We start from the raw sequence: 19523 nt of genomic DNA, 5'->3' as shown, positions 1-19523 counted from the left end.
GTCCTGGCAATTGATTGATAATCTTCTTGCCTACCTGTAATAATTATAAATCTGCAGAGGTGGCCTCCAGCTTCTTATATGCTTGCCATTTTCTTACCTATTTTTCTCCTACATTCCCCCAACCCCCACCTACACTCATTTTTTAAAACTAATGCCATGGGTGGAATGAGGCTGCATTTAGATATCAGCACATTCCTGATAACGCCTGGGTAAGGGTGAATTAGCCAGGCAGCTGGAACTCCAGCATGGAAGCTTGTGAGTAAACTGTGGTGGTGGGGAGATGAATAAATGAGTCCAATAAATAAATGAGGCGAAAAACATGGGTTATAACATACATTGGCTGACTGGGAACAAATTTGGAATAGAAATTATAAAATAACAAAATCAGTGTCCTATAGAGAAAACCACTAAAAAGTATTTTATCACTGGCATCTGCCCCCCTTCTGTAATCTATTTTGTAAAGTATTTTAATATATTTCCATCTTTCTTTAATCATATCGCTCTGCATTAGGTCGTTTCCATGATTTCTGGAACATTCTATGTAGCCCCACCTGCTCTCAATCCCTGAGCACTGCTGCTCCCGTACAAGAGCTGTAATCAGGTCTCTGAAGCTCCTGAGCCACCTAAAGCAACAGATAAAATTTCAACCTTTTAAAAAAAATATTCCCCAAGCCTTATAAAGTTCAATACTAAAAACACTAGAGAATATTCCCCAGCCCAGCAGTTGATTCTTTATTCCCTAGAGCAGCGTTTCCCAACCTTGGCAACTTGTAGATATTTGGACTTCAACTCCCAGAATTCCCCAGCGAGCGAATGCTGGCTGGGGAATTCTGGGAGTTGAAGTCCAAATATCTTCAAGTTGCCAAGGTTGGGAAACACTGCCCTAGAGTACAATCATTCCAGTACTCAGAAGGTGGCAGCCCAATTTGGTTCCTTTTCCCTTAATATCAAATTTAAGCTTATTTCCAACCATATTAATGTAAGAAAATACCTATGAACAAAGCTGTGCATTTTTATAAGGTTAGACAGTGTTTTGAAATTTACAAAGATGGAAAACCAAACATTATTTATTCCATTAATCGGAATCATCACAGCATCAAATAGAATAGGATGCACTTATACATCGTTCTAAATAATAGTTTATTTTACCATGGTTGGTTAAACAAGCCAGAATCCGTCATGTTGGTTAATTAATACTCATGATTTGTTTAAGCTATTCTTTGTTTCTTTTCCCTGTTAGCTGCTTTTGCATTTCATCTTTGTAGGCAGGGCACAAAATACCCAGTAAATGTCAAGAAAAACAAATTATGCATCCCTATATAATATACACACATTATAATCAGCAAATAACATGTTTTTAAATGTAGCTTGCAACCCTAATACAAATTACAGTACTATTCCTCTTCCTTATCACACTGACTCAGAATCAACAAACCAGTTATGTTTAATACAACATTTGAATTCAAATCTACAACTTTTCTACATGTCAGTTTAAGATCATGACTTAGTACTATTTCCATGATTTAGTTTTAACCACTTTTGAAAAACTAAATGTACACATCTGAAATTAAATCTGACCTATTTTAAAATTGTATTATATTATGACTACTCCAGAGAATAATTCTAATTTGCGTGCATTCCCCCAAAATGCAGAAAAGCAGCATAAAGATATACGTGCACAGAAGACCTGACACTGAATGCAGGCCAATGCAATTCATACTAGCAAAACTATAAAATATTTATGTATTTGTTTGTTTATATTCCAACTTTATTATTTTTACAAACAATCCAACACATCTTCCTCCTCTTATTTTTCCCACGATAAGAAATCTGCAAAGTGGTTTGGACTAAAGGAGAATGACTGGTCCAAATTCACTCAGCTGGCTTTCACCGTGGTGGAACTTGAATTCACAGCCTCCCTTTCTACTTTTTTTCTCTAAAAATAATCTTCTATAATGTCATCATGATTCAAAAATTTACAACTTTATACTTAGATACTTAGATTTTCATTTCCTTCCCCCTTAACTTCCGTGTCACTAATGACAAGTGCTCTTAATCTAGAAATGAAGGACAACATTATCTAAAATATATCCAGCCATAACACTTCATGACTTTATAGGTTCATATTCAAAGTTCACTGCCAAGATCAGTTTATTATCTGGAGACCTGGGCAAGATTTGTTATCTTTTATTTACCACTATGAAGTGGGGGGGGAAGCGGGGGGGGGTGTCTAACATACTTACCTTCTGTATTTGTTTGCAGAGATTACCTAGCAAAATAGAAAACTTCATTGCCAAAAATAGCTGCCTATACCAGGGGTTTAAACTTTTTCAGTCCATGGAACCTGTTACTTTGGGAAAATCCCAGGACTCTTGACCATGAGGCAAAGCTCTAGTGATCAAATCTGGCTGCTTTTGAGTGAACTTAAAACTTTCTCATAGAACCTGTCAAATTCTCATGCACTCTTAAGACTACAAGCAACACAGCTGAAAAAATCGTAAGCTTAATGCATCACAAGGCTTCAGTTCACAGAATGAATACAGTGGGTAGCCAATTATTTCTGTAAAATGTATATACAGTACTGTATATATATAATATAATTCTAATTAATCTTACACTCTTTATGGTAATATTCCATACTGTGGATTTTTGCTGGCATCTGTTATAATATTTTCCCCACTACAAGCACTGCACTTATTTTAGGAACTTTAAACAGAAGACAATCCCATGCATTTTGTTCGGATGTTAAATAGGGGATGTGCTGCCCTCTAATGACTGGCAAAATCAACAGCTCTCCTCTTCAAAAATAAAACTAAAACACAGCTAAAATTAAAAATAAGAGTAAATCAAAATCATAAAAAACAATGAATGAATATGGACATATACTGTATGAGTATAATATTACATAGGCATAGTTATAAAATTAAAATAGCACTGGATTATATTTGAAAGATTAAAGAAAAGTGGTATCTGAATCAAGAAAAATCAAATGTTCTTATATGGAAATGTAATTTAGGAAAGAAACATACACTAATTAAGCTTTCAAAGGTGCCCTAACATTTATTCTACATTCAAAGAAGCCTTATTCTGGGGTCAGTCTATATCTAGATATCTAGGTAAATCTACTGAAAGTGGTTCTCTAGAGCTTTAGCAGCAATTATACTACTTGAGATTCATTTAAATGCCAGAAATGCCACATGCCAGCTGCCACAAAGTGAAATTTAACATTATTTTAGGAATAAAAGAATCCTATAGCCTTGTTCTTTATGTTGTATTACTTTTTTCCTGTATTATTTTCTAGATTAGCAACTTTTATCACAATTTTACAGAATAAAACCTGTGGAAACTGAACTATTAGCAGTGAATAGAATTTCTTACCTCCCAGGAAAAACAGCTGAGGAAAAAAACCCGGCCTTGGTTCAGTCATTAGCCACAGAAGGAATACTGCAAGCACTTTTACAGGTATTCCTCGGCTTACGACTGGCCATTTATCAACTGTTTGAAGTTATAACACTCCTCCCCAGAGCTATATGCAATCCAGTTTTGAAGTTCTGACAACCACACACATTCTGGGTGCTTGACAACCTAACCTGTATTTACCGCAAGCTGCAGCATCCTGCAGTCACATCCTGGTTTCTGGCAAAAAAAAATGCCCATTGTGTTCCTTTAATGACTGTTATAATTAGTGGAGATGGTGTTCATTTAATAACTGCTCTATTCATTTAATAGCTGCCACAAAACAGGTTATTTAACCAGGCAAGGTCATGTGGTGACCTGCTTAAAGACCTACATGACCTGTGGCCATGATCAATTATGGTTAAATTTGAGAAGGGGCGTTGGCTTACCTAAACCAGTTGGTTGCGCAACAGTCCAGGAATGGGTTGCTACAGTCTGATCTGCTTGGTTACTGAATCTATGCTTTTTGACCACTCCTTCTTGCCTTTGCGCATGCCCCAGTTTTCGACGAAGTGGTAGCTGAAAAGGAGACCTGCACATAATGTTAGAGGCAAGTCGGCTCCAGATCCCACAAACATTCTGTAGGATGGGGTTGGACTATTGCGCAACCAACTGCATATAAGCATTCAGGTAAGCCAACACCCCTTCTCCAGTATGGTTGTGAAACAGTCCAGGAATGGGATATACCAAAGCCTGGTATCCCCAAGGGCAGGTAGCCATTGGGATTGGAGGCCCCAAGGCTAAGTGGAACTGTTGCAAAACCATCCTCCCAAAGGAAGCCTCCACCAAGGCGAAAACATCCAACTTGTAATGTCTAATGAAAGGGGAGCAGGTGGCCCAAGTGGCCGCCCTGCAGATATCTTCGAGAGAGGCCTGCATGGCCCATGCAGCAATGGTAACTGCACTTTTCGTGGATGTGATGCGCCTAGGAACCAGAAGAGACTGTGCCTGATACAGTGCACACTCGGATGACACCATTGAAGAGAGTTGGAAGAGACAAAGATAGCCTCCAATGTTCTGGTGGGCGCTGTCCGCTTGATATAAATTTTTAGAGTCCTCCGTACGTCCAGTTTATGCCATATTCACTCCAAGGCATGAGAAGGCTGAGGGCAGAAGTTTGGCAGAACCGACTCATGGGCCCGGTGGAAAAGGGAGTTGATTTTGGGACTGAATCAGTTCTTACAGTTACCTTATCCTGGTGGATGATGCAGAGGTCAGTTCTGACAAATAAGGCCCCCAATTCAGAGATACATCGGGCGAATGTTACAGCAACCAGGAACACCACCTTGAGCTTCTTAGGCCACCCAGGCTCAAATAAGGCTCTGTTGAAGCATGAAGTACCTTGGGAAGATCCCAGGCAGGGTATATGTGGACCTGACTATCAGGATGGTGAGATGGAGGGGTCTTCCTTCCACTGGCCAGCACAGTAGACAATGCTGCAAACTGCCATCACAAGGTGCCATGAGCCAGGCCCCTGTCCTGGTCGTCTTGGAGAAATCTAGAATCTACAAAACAGAGGCTGAGACAGGGTCAATGCAAAGTAGTCTGCACCATTTGACAAAGGTTGACTAGGTGGCATTATATATTCTGATGGTGGATTGTTTCCTGGCTGCCTCCATAGTCTGAATGATTCATTTCTCCTCCTCAAGTGGGCACCTTCAAATGCCAGGTGGCAAGTTGGAGTCATTGAGGCTCTGGGTGTTCCAGAATCCCCTGGCTGAGGGAAATGCGCTGAGAAGAAATCCTCCAGGGTGGAGATGGGGAAAGGCTGATAATATCCACAAACCATGGTCTGCGTGGCCAGTGAGGTGCCATCAGAATTATCTCTGCTCCTTCCGCGATGACCTTCCGAATCACCCCCTGAATTAGAGGGAGAAGAAGGAACAGGTACTTGAGCACCTGAGAGCGTTGGAGACCTCTACTCCCAGAGAGAGGAACCTTGAGAAGAAGCGAGGTAATTGGAGGTTCAGGTGCATGGTGAATAGATCCACCTGGGGAATCCCGAATCTGTGATTCTGAAACATGGTGGAGTGAAGGTGCCACTCAGCATTGTCCACTGTTGACATAGATAATCTGCCTGTATGTTTAGAGTCCCGGCAATGGGCTCTGCCCTCAGGGAGAGTAGAGTCTGCTCCGTCCGCCGGCCTATCAGCTGGTATTCTGCCATGAGGCATTTGGATAGAGTCCCATCCTGCCAGTTGAGATGGGATTTTGCCGAGACGTTGTCTGTCTGCATGAGGACTTGATGTCCCTGCAATTAGTTCTGGGAGTGAAGGAGGGCCAGGTGGATTGCCCGGAACTCTAGCCAATTGATGCTGTTGGCCAATGTTCCCTCTAATTTTTTTTCGGTGAGGGCGGAAAAGTATAGTGTTTGAGCGACAATCCCTTTGGGACTGGGCGGCATAGAATAAATAGTTGGATGGATAGATAGATAGATAGATAGATAGATAGATAGATAGATAGATAGATAGATAGATAGATAGATAGATAGATAGATAGATAGATAGATAGATAGATAAATAAATAAGGAAAAAATTCCCTTTTTTATTAAAAGAAATTAATAATAAAACAAAACCAAAATCTATTTTATTACTATCTTCTCCTCTTTTTCCATTCCTGTCTCCTCCCCCCTTGTGTGTGTGTGTGTGTGTGTGTGAACTCTTGAACCATTTCCAATAACAGGTGAGCTATTGGAAATGGTTCAAGAGTTCACACACACACACACACACACACACAAATGGCTGGGGGGTTTTTTCTCTGTTATTATTTGGGTGCTTTTTACCATATGCTTTAAATCAAGAGTCATTTCTCTCTCTTTCTCTCTCCCCCTCTTGCTCTCTGTCTCTGTCTCTGTCTCTCTCGTTTTCTTTCTCTCTATTGCTTTCTTTCTCTCTCTCTTTCTATCTCCCTTGCTTTCTTTCTCTTCTCTCTCTTGCTATCTCTCTCTCCCCCTCTTTCATCTCTCTCTCTCTCTTTCTCTCTTGTTTTCTTTCTCTTTCTCTATTGCTTTCTTTCTCTTCTCTCTCTTGCTATCTCTCTCTCCCCCCCACCTTTCTCTCTTTCTCTCAGCAGCGGCATTGGGCAGTAGCCGTGGGGCGGCGGCAGGGTGATCAGCTGTGAGGCGGAGCTCCGGAGCGGAAGCACCGACGGCGAGGGGGCTGCAAGAGCGCTTTCCCTGAGTGCTTCGGGAACGCCTGCCCTGCCTCTACTGCAGCCCCCTTGCTGGAAGTCTGGGAGGAAAGCACTCCCAGCGAAGGGGCTGCGAGAGGGGCGGGGCGGGCATTCCCGAAGCACACGGAGAAAGCCCTCTCTCGCGGCCCCCTGGCTGGGACAGCTTTCGTCCTGAGAAGCCGCAGCCGCCGCCACCGCCACGGGAGAAGTCGCGCCCCAAGGTAGTGGAGGAGGAGAGGGGGTGGATCGGGCGGGGGCAGGGCCGATAGGCAAGGGGCGCGAGGGGGACGGAGGCACCGTGGGGAGGCAGGGGTGGCCGTGGCTCCCTTTCCTTCTACTGCCGGCACTTCCCCACCCCCCACCCCCCACCCCCCTGCAGGCTGGCAGGGGAATGGGGAGTGCACGCCCGTGGAAAAGGGTGCGCATGGGGGTATTTTGGGGGCTACCTAACTGCCCAGGTAAGCCCCCCAACCAAAGAAGCTTGCGTCGGACATGAGAATCATTCAGTCCAATTCCATGGAGAAGCTTCCCTTGATGGCAACTGGAGAAATCCACTAGTGTAGTGATCTCCTGACCTCTAGAGGAACCCTGACCTGTGAGAGGGAATGAGCTGTCTTTACCGACTGATATGGCAGCAAGAACCACTGGACTCTTCTCGTGTGGAAATGAGCCCAGGACATTATCTGCATGCAGGACACCCTTTCCCCCAATAGTTGTGAGAGGGTGGCTAAGGGAACCCTGGGGTGCTGTAGAATATGGTTCATTAGGTTCCTGTAACTTGTTGCTTGTATCCTTAAAATTTTTATTAATATTGACAATCATTAAGTGTTGTACCTCATGATTCTTGACAAATGCATATTTTCTTTTATGTACACTGAGAGCATATGCACCAAAGACAAATTCCTTGTGTGTCCAATCACACTTGGCCAATAAAAAATTCTATCTGATGCTGTCTTGTCTGTCCTGAGAAATGAATACCTGACCCAAGGTGGGGTCTATGATGGCCCCTAGGTGAGTCAGGCTTGTGGATGGGGTCAAATGACTCTTTTGGAAGTTTACCCGTGATCTTGCAAGGTTCTGATAGTCAATTTGAGAGCCCCTTGTGCTCTGATAAGGGAGGGAGCCCCGAAGGCTGCGATATGGTGAACAGTATGGAGTAAAATCCCTGTCTCCACTGGTCCTCCTATAACTTGAATGAGGTGTTTTATGGCTTGTTCCATAAGACCTCCTTTGGTGCTACTGGTGGAGACAGGAGACTGTATGAAGCAATTCGGAGGAAGAGAGAGAATTGGATAGCATTCAACCCCCAACTGTCGGTGATCATTAGCAGCCACTGGACTACAAAGAGATGCAGCCTGCCTCCTATTTTTGGGGGGGGGGGGGGCTGCCAAGTCATTTCTGCTTCCAGAATTGGCAGGAGATGGTGCTACAAAATGGCCACTTGCAGAATGGACCAGCTCTGTCACAAAAGGAGGTCCTATCCTGCTGTCCGGACTGCGAATGTGATCTACTTTGGGGGAGGTCCTCCTGAGAGAAGTGAAAGGACTATCTCCTGAAGAAGGGAGCAGACACTCCTGTAAGCCTTCCGAATGGAAGAGGGAAGGACTTTGCATTTCTCCCCAAAAAGCATCTCCTTGAAATAGGAGAAAGCACTCAGATACCAAGTTGTTCTCAGGTCAATATTCTAACTGTGCAGCCACAGCAAATGCTTGGAGGTGACTGTCGAGACCAAGGCCCAGGATGCGTACCTGATGGCATTAAGGGTTGCATCAGCTGGGAACTGGATGGCAGCAATGATTTTGTTAAGGTCTTGGTTCAAATGGCTATCCTGAAGGGACATTTATCATTGCACTGGGAGCTGGAATAGAAGTTGGGTTGAACCAGTGCTTTTGGACAGCGTTCTGGAATAGTCTGCGAAGAGGGGCGGCATACAAATGTTATATAATATTATTATTATTATTATTATTATTATTATTATTATTATTATTATTATTATTATTATTATCAGTTTAGGGGCAGGAACGTACAGCTGTTCTGCCACAGGCTCAGAAAATAATGCCTCATCGTGACACTTAGCAGAGGCCCCCACCTTCTCCAAAGCATTGGAGCAATCTGCCATTGTATATAGAATCACACATTGAGCCAGAGACAACGCCGCTATCACTGACTGAAGCCAAGCCCAATAATAGGTGCTGGTCCCAATCTGAACAACCACACAGTAGGTCGATGGCTGAAGGCAAAGACCCAGAAGGTGGTAGTCTAGTACGACTATCTCATCCCTGGCTGTAGACACAGTGTTGAAGGCTTAGGCCATGCAGGGCTAGTCAGCACTGCACAGATTCACTAAAATTTGAGCCCAGTGAATCTGATGGAAGCCCTGCAGGGCTGGGCCCAAACGCTGGAGAGCCAAGAAGCCCTACACAGAACTCTGGACCTGGGCCTCTGAGGCTGGCAGAGATGAGGCCGAAGGCAAAAACCTTCAAAATGGTCACCACAGCCTTGTGGTAAGGCGTGAGCCAAGGCAAAGGCACTTCAGAGAGGCTCTTGAGATACCTTGACCAAGCAATGTCACTGGCTGCCTGCTGTGAGCCTCCAAAGGAAAGGAAGTGTCAGGAGAAAGCAAATTGTCACTAATCAGAATGGTGCCTCGCTTAGTGTCAGGAGAGAGCAAATGTCACTAAGCAGAAGAATGCCTCACTTAGTGTTAGGAGGGAGCAATCGTTGCTGAGTAGAAAAGTGCTTCGCTTAGTGCCAGGAGAGAGTAATCATCACTGAACAAAACAATGCCTCACTTAGTGCCTGTGTGCACCTGACTCCGACTGAGGAATGGAATGAGGGATTTTAGAAGTCCAGGCACACCATGTGACAGAGAAGTAGCGCCAGCGGAATCATTACAAATAACAGGCAAAGGACCGTGGGGTAGGAAAAAAACACCTCTTTAGGTTTGAATGCCTCCAAAATGTCCGCTGGGGCTATTAAGATATTTATACTAATTAAGATTATTACTTTTCTTTTTTTCTTGTCAATCAGTAATTATCAATTATTATTTAAAATAGGCAATAGAAAATATACATAGTTAATATCGTTATACACACTTGCCGCACACTCGCCCACTTTTTATTTTTTATTCTTTGTAAGTTTTAAATGTGTATGTTTGTATTGTTTATATATGTAAATAAAATTTATTAATTAAAAAAAATGTCCGCTGGGGCTCAAGACAAGCAAGCGGCTGGAAATGGCAATGACGGCCGTAGAAATAGCCCTCAGCTGGGACACTAACGGTCCCAGAGGCTAGAAAAATCGAATGGATGGATGGATGGATGGATGGATGGATGGACGGACGGACGGACGGACGGACGGACGGACGGACAAATAAATTGGCAGGGCATGGTGGTGATAAGCCAACCGCAGCAGAAACATCCAAAGGGCTTAGGTAAATGATCTTTTAATTTTTAATTTTTGTTTCAATAGGATTGATTTGGAATGGCCAAACTGAAGGGAATAAACCTGAATCCAGACGTTTATATGTCCAGGAATGGTTTTGCTAGAGACAAAACTGCCAAGATGACTGTTTTAAATCTGAATGAATCGGAAACTGGGGCATTGCGCAGAGAGAAAAAGAGGAGTGGCCAGAAAACATAGACTCAGTAACTAGGTAGATCAGACTGTAGCAACCAATTCCTGGACTATTTCACAACCATACTGGAGAACTTACAGGTTTTACACAGCAATTATCAAACTTCAGAGTATTTTCTTAAAATTGATGTTACCTTCAACAGGAAATTTCAAGTCTTCTCATCTTATGAATACATGTCTATACTATCTTTAAGTTACTTTATTCGCTATGATATGTGAAATTAGCTACTATTATCCTTCACCCTCCTTTCCCCAAAAGCTTTTCAACATATTATCCAACATCTTCAAAAGAAAAGTGATTTCTTCATTCATTCATATTCCCATTAGCAACATGCAAAATTATCAATCTAGAAATAGAACAGTTAACAGAATTCCAGGGAGGTTTTTCTCTACTACATGTTGAACCTCTATCACAACCAAATAATTTCAGAGTCATGTTATCAATTTTTAGATAAATCCTGAATCAGATGCCGTTTGAATTGCTCTAGATGAAATGTAGAATTCTTGGCTTTACAAGTTTTGCAAATCCCTATTCCTATCTATTTCTATTATACAATTTTTATTACATTTCTCTGTAGAAGTTTTGCAACATAATTTAGCTTAAATCAGTTTTCCCTAACCAATTATTTTACCTGATTAAAGCCATTACATCCATTTTGTACAATACTCCCTAAGAGCTGAATTTACATTTTTAGAACCTCCATTTAAACATGCAACCTTTCCAGCTGGGCGGACAGGTGGAGATGGCAGCAACAGTATGATGGGGAAGAGGGGATGATTTCACGTATGCACTGCTTTCACAAATGCAGCTTCATGCACATGTGCGCAGGGCCATTATTTCCACAGCCCAGTTCTGAACAGGCTGCAACCTGGCATCAGGTCATGGACTGGGAGTCGAGGACCCCTGATCTACACTACATGCAATCTTTTCAACCCACTGGCTATTAAGGTGTTACTATCTGATATTATTTACTTCTGCACAAGTTTACAATCAATCTGGACTTATCTGTCTCTATAAATTGTGAACAAAGAGAAGACTGTCTAACTTTTGTTATACAATAAGAACAAAAGTGCAATATAATATGCCACACTGCAGAGATAAAACAATAAAATGCAGAAGCAAACATTCAAGCTAGAACCCCAAGTCCCTAAAAATTCCAAATTCATTTTATTTAAACCACTTAAATCCCAGAAAATCCTTACAAATGGGAGAATTCATCTATCACCAATAAGAGTACATAGTGGGGAAATAATGCTTCCTAAAGAAGGAATTCTACAACTGAACTGCTACTATAAATGTACACAATTTAATAATTTCAGGAATAGAATTCTTTAGATAATAGGGACAATTCAAGGGTTCCGTATTTTTCTATAGCTAAATAAATAACTGAACGTGTCCCACAAAAGAAGGGAACTGTGACTTTTGAAATCACTACAAGTTATCATTAAAAATGCCCTGCTTGCAGCAGTATCTGACTGAATCACTGATTTAGCCAAATGATCATGAATGCAAACTTCAGGCATAGGCAAAAGGGAAGCTTCTGATAATCTTGCCAGCACCCAGGGTTCAAAATTTAAAACTACCTCTTTGGTTTCTGTGAAGCTGGCTAGAAACCAGCATAGTTGAGAAAGCACTGATTTATATTAAAAGCTTAATTGTGATTTGCAATAAAACTTGCATCCCTATTGGAATTACAAATCAATGACAACAATAGTTTCCATGTTAAATCCCATAATACAAACTGTAGAATTCCTATGGTCCTGAGCAACTCAGAAAAGTTGCTCAGGAGTATTAGAAAAATCTACAATTCAGAAAATCCTACAACTGTTTTTCTGTAGTACAAGAATGGAAAAGGTTAAAATGGATAGATATGAATACTGTAAGATTTACATTAAAGGTAAGGCTAAATATATGTTTTTATTGCCACAAGTTAACAAGTTCTCAAGCAATTTAATGCAAGATTCAGTAATGACAGAGAACACAATTTTTAAAACTGCTCTTTTAATATTCTTTGAGTACTTAGTAACACAAATCACTTGCATAAACATTTGCAGGCAACTCATCTATTAATTGCAGAGTGTGGAAGTTTACTCAGAACTGTTTGAAAAAGTGCAGTGATTAATAATAAACAAACATTTATCATTTTAGACTTTTGAGAAAATTATGAAACATTAAGAATTTGAAAAACAGAAGAATTAAATATATAATTACTCACCTACTACAAGTCCACATTCTGGACAAATCATATCTCCAGCTCTATAATCTTCTACTAAAATGGAATCTGGGTGGTTTGGACATGTCACTCTAGGCAGAACATCCAAGCTTTAAAAAATATAAAATTAAATTTTATATGACAATTTACAGTAAATAGCAATATGTTTTACTTAATTTTTGAATAATTCATCTCTAGTGCTTTGGAAAAAATCATTTTAAATGAAATTCACAACTAAGACTAACATCATTTGCTAAAGTTAAACCAGCCTTTCCCAGCTGGTGTTTTTCAGATGTGTCAAGACTACTATTGTCATCCATTATCACCAGCCATGCTAGCTGGCTTCATGGAGTTGCCACTACCAAAATGGGAAATGGGACAGGGAAAGGACAGATGATCTGGTTCAATACTATGGAGTAACATAAATGAAGATGGTTTATGCACTTATTTGAAATTATGAGATAAGTATTTAACTAAAAGTCACATATAGCCCTGAATGGGAAATAGAAATTATGCAAAATTAGAGTCTCATATGTAGTCAAACTAATCAAACTAATACTGTTTCCCTGAAAATAACACCCTGTCTTATCTTTTTTTTAACCCTGAAATAAGTGCTTGGCCTTATTGCCATGCAGTCAAAAGCCCAATTGGGCTTTTTATTATCACGGGATGTCTTATTTTGGGGCAAACAGGATAAGAAGTTGCTTGTTGGCTATTGGGAAAAAAAAACAATAGTCCATTTTCTACCTAATAGGATAATAATCAGTTGAGAATGGCAGCATAGAAATATAAATAAATAAATGGAAGCACTACTCAAGAATGTGAGTTTATCATATTGGATAAACATCCAAAGTGTATGCCCTGAGTTTTCTTTCATTCCAAGAGACATTTCTACAATTATAGGTGGTCTTTGATTTAAGGCCATTTGTTTAACAACCATTCAACGTTACAGTGGTAGTGAAAAAAGTTATAACTAGTCCTTCCATTTACAACTGTTGCATCCCCATGGTCATGTGATCCAACTTTAGGTGCTTCCCAACCAGCATTTATTTTATAACAGTTACAAAGTCCAAAGTCTCATACATTGCCATTTACAACCTTCTCAAAGGGCTTCTGAAAAGCAAAGTTAATGGAGGAAGTGGGATTCACATAAAGACCATGGCAAAAAGGTCTTAAAATTGGACGATTCACTTAACCACATAAGTTAGCATTAAAAATTATGGTCAATTGTAGTCATAAATCAAGGATTACCTGCACATATCTATAGAATTACCATCAACAACCTTAAAATAATCCCATATGCAGAATTGTAATCTCTTTTTCAAAACCAATTGCATCAAATTCAATTATCAGGGGTACAGTGGATTATTTAAAAGAAATAGCACCTTAAACATATCTCATTTTATGTTTATAACCTACTGAGTAAGCTGTATTTTACATGAGTAAAATGGAAATCAGCTCACTTCACTTTAATATACTGTAAGAGCTATTCCACATTAATGCTGTATATTGCAACAATGATTTGGCTAAAGGTATTAAGAGGAAGAACTGCTTTTTCTGTTAGTGGTTCTAAAAATTAATCTTTATGTAGGTTCTTTGAAATTAGTCCATGAGATAAACAATCTGAACATAGTATTAGCTACTCTTGCATGTAATAAATAGCCAAAATCCTGGAGGGTTCAAACTTATTCATAAACTGCATATTCATTCACAGTGTCCAATTCCTCTCTTTTAATCTTCTTGCAATTAAGAAAAATCTTTTTAAAAAAAGAATCTAGCTACAAGATAAAAGGTTACCAATACACAAAAAGGTCTCCTGACTCTCCTAGACTATTTTAAGCAAGTAAGCTACTACAACACCAATTTCAGATTGCTCTATTTTTAAAAATCTTTTTATTTATCCTATCAAAATCATATCAAAGAAAATTACATTTTTGTAATGTAATTTTTGTTAACTTTATTGGTATCTGAATTCAAAATGTTTTCCTTTATGCATATATAATGGCCATCCACAATATTAGGAATCTGGAAATGAAATTCAAAAACCAAGTTAAGATTACTAACAGATTAATACTAACAACCCTAAAGTTGGAAATCTTGGAAATAGTGCAAATACATAAAGCCCAAAACAAACCCAATTTAATCTCTTGGAAGGAAAAGGAGACTGAAAATAAGAGGCCTCATTTGGCCTCTGGCTTCTGAAGATATCATCACGTGTAAATTAGTAAGTGAATAGCACATACAAAATTATCTGTTTCACATTGGTAATCTAAGCAAATTACTGAAACTACCATCTTCAAGATGCTAAGAAAAAAACAAGCATCTGGTATGTTGCCTTACTATGAATTTTATAAATGTGAAATTCAAAAGTGCTTGACAAAAAAACAGAATTGGAAGTACAGTGTTCCCTCGATTTTTGCGGGGGTTACGTTCCAAGACCTCCCGCGAAAATCGATTTTCCGCGAAGTAGCGGTGCGGAAGTAAAACACCATCTGCGCATGCGCACCCTTTTTCCAAGGCCGGGCAAGGGCTTGAAGTTGGGGGCGGGGAGCGACGAAAGTGCGGAGGCCGGCAAAGATTGTTTTGAATGTCGGCTGGCCCCGCCCCCCCAGCGCCTCTGGCCCCCTCGCCGCTATTGCCCGCCCGCCCGATCCACCCCTCTCACCGGCTTTCTTCGGACATGGGTCCTCCTGCAGCAGCGCTGGCGGCTACGGCTTCTCATCCTCCTCATTCGGCCGGTAGCCGCTCTGAGCGCTTTGAGAATGCCTGCCTCGCCCCTCTCACAGTCCCTTAACTGAGAGCACTTTCGTCCCAGCTATCAGCGAGGAGGCTGCAGGAGAAGTGGGGCAGGCATTCTCACAGAGAGGGAGAGGGAGAAAGAGAGAGAGAGCAAGAGGGGGGAGAGTGGAAGGTAGAGAGAGAAAAATGATAGAAAAAGTGACTCTTGGTGATGACGTATGACATCATCGGGTGGGAAAAACCGTGGTATAGCGTTTCGCGAAGTTTGAACCCGCGAAAATCGAGGGATCACTGTAACCAAAAAACTGTCAGTACAATAAAGGAGCTCCCAGGAAACATTTTGAAGATAAACCATAGTGCTCTTCAACTAATATATTATACCTTTAAACAATTCCTCCCTTGGACAGCAAAGGAGTTATTGAACTTTTTTTATATGACTATTGAAACACTTTCCCCCCCCCCCCCCGATCCTAATGAGCCTACTAACTTAAAATTTAAATTGAACTTCAGTCATAGCCCCAAAGTTGTGTCATCTTGGAAAACATACAAAGCCCTTCATGGCATCGGACCAGAATATCTCCGGGACCGCCATCTGCCGCACGAATCCCAGCGACCGGTTAGGTCCCACAGAGTTGGTCTTCTCCGGGTCCCGTCGACTAAGCAATGTCGTTTGGTGGGACCCAGGAGAAGAGCCTTCTCTGTGGCGGCCCCGACCCTCTGGAACCAGCTCCCCCCAGATATCAGAGTTGCCCCTACCCTACTTGCCTTTCACAAGCTCCTTAAAATCCACCTCTGTCGTCAGGCATGGGGGAATTGAAATTTCCCTTCCCCCTAGACTTATAGAATTTATACATGGTATGCTTGTATGTATGAGTAGTTCTTTAAATTGGGGTTTTTTAGATTGTTTTTAATATTAGATTTGTTTACATTGTCTTTTTATATTGTTGTTAACCGCCCTGAGTCTTCGGAGAGGGGTGGCATACAAATCTAATAAATAAATAAATAAATACATCTCCTATAACAGATTTGAAATTACAAACAGTTATGCACATGGAAAGGAACCCAACAATTTTGTGACCTAATGCACATGGAAAGGAACCCAACAATTTTGTGACCTAATGCAAGCAGCTGTTTTTCCCATTCCTCTGGAAATCGTTCAGTTGGAAAACATTGGGGAATATAAATCAAATTTTATATTAGCTTATGTCCTGTATACTAGCTTCATGCATATTGCCAGACTGAATTTAAACTTCTAAATAGACCACACTGCATTAAGAACCATTTGCTTCAATGTTATAGTTCCTTCTTTCTCCTTGTACCATTTTTTTTCAACAACTCTACACAATTATTATTACCAGTAATTAATAACAACCAAACACAATACAAAACAGGAGAAGATTCTTCTAAAACTGTTTAATTAACGCTGCCTTTTTTCATCCATATAAAAACAAAACCTTTCACTCATTCAGTTTAATTAAACTTATGACTTTAATTTAATGTAGATTTTCAATTCAAAACACAGGTTAGAAATTATTGGGTAGGACTGATATTTTTAGAAAATGAAAATAAAATGTGATTTTATCCCATCTTTACTGTTTTTATAAATAACTCAATAAACACACACAATACTCCTCCCACCTCAAGTCTACTGAGAGGGGCGGCATACAAATCTAATAAATAAATAAATAAGTTTGTGAGGTAAACTGGGCTAAGGGATGTATGCTGCCCCGAGTCTATGGAGAGGCGCGACATACAAATCTAATGAATTATTATTATTAATTGGCCCAAAGTCACACAGCCAGCTTTCAAGACTAAAATAGGACAAGATGGGAGAAAAACTGGTTTTTATCTATCAACTATTCTTAACTTGAAAATCAAACATACTATACAATCAGAGTTAAAAAAATATAAAGCTGGCTAATTTTCACAAATAATAACCCAACGTCAAATATTCTTGTGATGCATTGGCAAATTTATACCATAAAACTTTTTTTCTACATCTAAAAGCAACATTAGCAAATGGCAATGAAATTTATATTACCTCTGATTCTGTAGGTGTTTAAAGTAAACTGCCTGTTGTTTCAGAGATGAATTTCTTCTGGCATTAATTTTTACAACTGTCACAGAAACCTATAATGCATATGCACCAATGACAAATTCCCTGCGTGTCCAATCATACGTGGCCAATAAAAAATATATTCTATTCTATATAATTCATATCTGCATTTCTTGAAACTTTTTTTCCCTCTCTCAGGACCCCTTCCCACTTTTAAAAAGCATGGGGGTACCACCAAAGAGCCTTTGCCCTTTGCTTATATTAATCATATATTTTTGACTATATTAAAAATTTAAAAATATTACAGTGATTCATGCCACTAACAATTGTTTTGATGGTGTTATTTTTCTACACAGGCTAAGAAAGATTTCTTTTTATTTTGGTGGCTCCTAATGGGACCCTCAGGAATACAATATAACCGCACTTTAATATAAACCCTTTGCTTATATTAATCATATATTTTTGACTATATTAAAAATTAAAAAATATTAAAGTGATTCATGCCACTAACAATTGTTTTGATGGTGTTATTTTTCTACACAGGCTAAGAAAGATTTCTTTTTATTTTGGTGGCTCCTAATGGGACCCCCAGGAATACAATATAACCACACTAAGAAACATCAATTAGAGGTATCTCAAACCTCTAATTTGGTGTCCCCAAAAAGGTCATGAATACCTGAGAAAGGAGACACTTTTCTCTAAACTAGACTTGGGTTCACACAAGCAAGTGAGGCACTGGCACAACTAGCTCCAGATTTGTTCTCTTATTTCATTTGGCACAAATCAGCTTCTGCAAAAACAGTTTACCCAGGAAAAACTGGATTGAGTTTGACAATGTATATGATGTTCGTCCATCATGTTTGAAGGGGACCTTGACATCTAATGGGTTGTGCGCTGTACGCAATGTGTCCGCAGGTGGCTAGTAAGGCCTCTGCAGGCATGAAATGCCACATGTCAAGCAGACATGTGTGGGCACTATAATATATATAAATAATGCATACTGCTCAAAAAAATATAAAGGGAACATTCAAATAACACATCCTAGATCTGAATGAATGAAATATTCTCATTGAATACTTTGTTCTCTACAAAGTTGAATGTGCACAACAGCATGTGAAATTGATTGTCAATCAGTGTTGCTTCCTAAGTGGACAGTTTGATTTCACAGAAGTTTGATTTACTTGGAGTTGTTTAAGTGTTCCCTTTATTTTTTTTGAGCAGTGTATATAAACAACCCTTTGGGAGAGAAAAGGGCTCCCCACCAACCAGCCTCGCACAAGTTGAACAGTTTGGAGTCACCTCAAAACGTCAAAAATATCTGGACGAACTGCAATAAACAACCGCTTATGGAAAAACAGCACTTTTTTTATTCCTTTTCACATTCCTCCAAGACAAACATGAACTTTATTCAATGGGAAGTCCCATTTAACCGTATGAGCAAAGAGCTATGCCGCAAAATGGAAGAAAGGGGGATAGGAGAGGAGTGGCGGCTGCTTTATTTGTTTTTAATAATAATAGTAATAGTAATAATAGTAATAATAAATATAATAACAACAATAAATATAATAATAATCATAATAATATATTTTTTAAAAAACTAAGGAAGGTAAGCCTTTCTGCTCCGTCGGTGCGACGACCGCTTCGGTCCCAGCCTCGAGGCTGCTTAATTACGAGGGAAGCGCCTCAGCAAGGGCGGTAGAGAGGAGACGGGAAAGGGGGAGACGGACGAGAGATGCTTGGAAAACGGGGAACCTATTGAGGCTGGTGGGGGCTCGGAGAAAAAAGGCCAGAGCAAAAGCCGTGGAGGGAGGAGCAGAAAGGCGAGAAAAGACGAGCCGCGGGGTGAGAAGTCGGCTCGGAAGGCCATAAAGGGAAGCTGCCCCTCAGCAAGTCAAGGGAGGCCGAGGCCTAAGAAGAGCTCCAGCCGTAGCCGCGGCTCCTCACGCCCTCCCTTTAAAACCAGATGTCAAGGCTCCCGAACCATAGAAAACCTCCCCACCACAGACACCTTCCCCGACTAACCGGCTGGTGGAAGCCATCTTGTTTCCTCCTCATCGACTCCGCAGGCAAGACTGACGGACTTCCTTTTAAGCCAAAAGCTCCAGTGGGCTGGAACTCACTGAGGAGGCGGCGTAGACGACGGAAAGCCACGTTGGTCAAAAGAAGCAAAAGATCGCGGGTTTTTTGGCTATATCCCGCGGGAGGAGGGAGTCCCCAGCTCTTCTTTTAAATGATTTAAGCATACTTTCCTA

The 19523-nt window shown here is 40.5% G+C and overlaps 1 protein-coding gene across 1 annotated transcript in view; it reads right to left on the bottom strand.

The window, feature by feature from the left end:
• The window catches only part of GTF2B (general transcription factor IIB), a 44195-nt gene extending 24721 nt beyond the window's left edge, over nucleotides 1–19474 (bottom strand). Inside the window, exons 1-2 of the mRNA XM_070746610.1 lie at nucleotides 19294–19474; nucleotides 12480–12586 (exon numbers count right to left, since the gene is read on the bottom strand). Coding sequence (XP_070602711.1) covers nucleotides 12480–12586; nucleotides 19294–19310 — 124 coding nt within the window. The 5' untranslated portion in view covers nucleotides 19311–19474. The remainder of the gene's footprint in view (nucleotides 1–12479; nucleotides 12587–19293) is intronic.
• Nucleotides 19475–19523: the final 49 nt, after the last annotated feature.

This window comes from Erythrolamprus reginae, chromosome 3 (assembly GCF_031021105.1).
Source record: "Erythrolamprus reginae isolate rEryReg1 chromosome 3, rEryReg1.hap1, whole genome shotgun sequence".
NCBI classification, from domain to species: domain Eukaryota; kingdom Metazoa; phylum Chordata; class Lepidosauria; order Squamata; family Dipsadidae; genus Erythrolamprus; species Erythrolamprus reginae.
The sequence above is the reverse complement of the archived record's forward strand: the minus strand, read 5'-3'. Positions and strand labels throughout refer to the sequence as shown.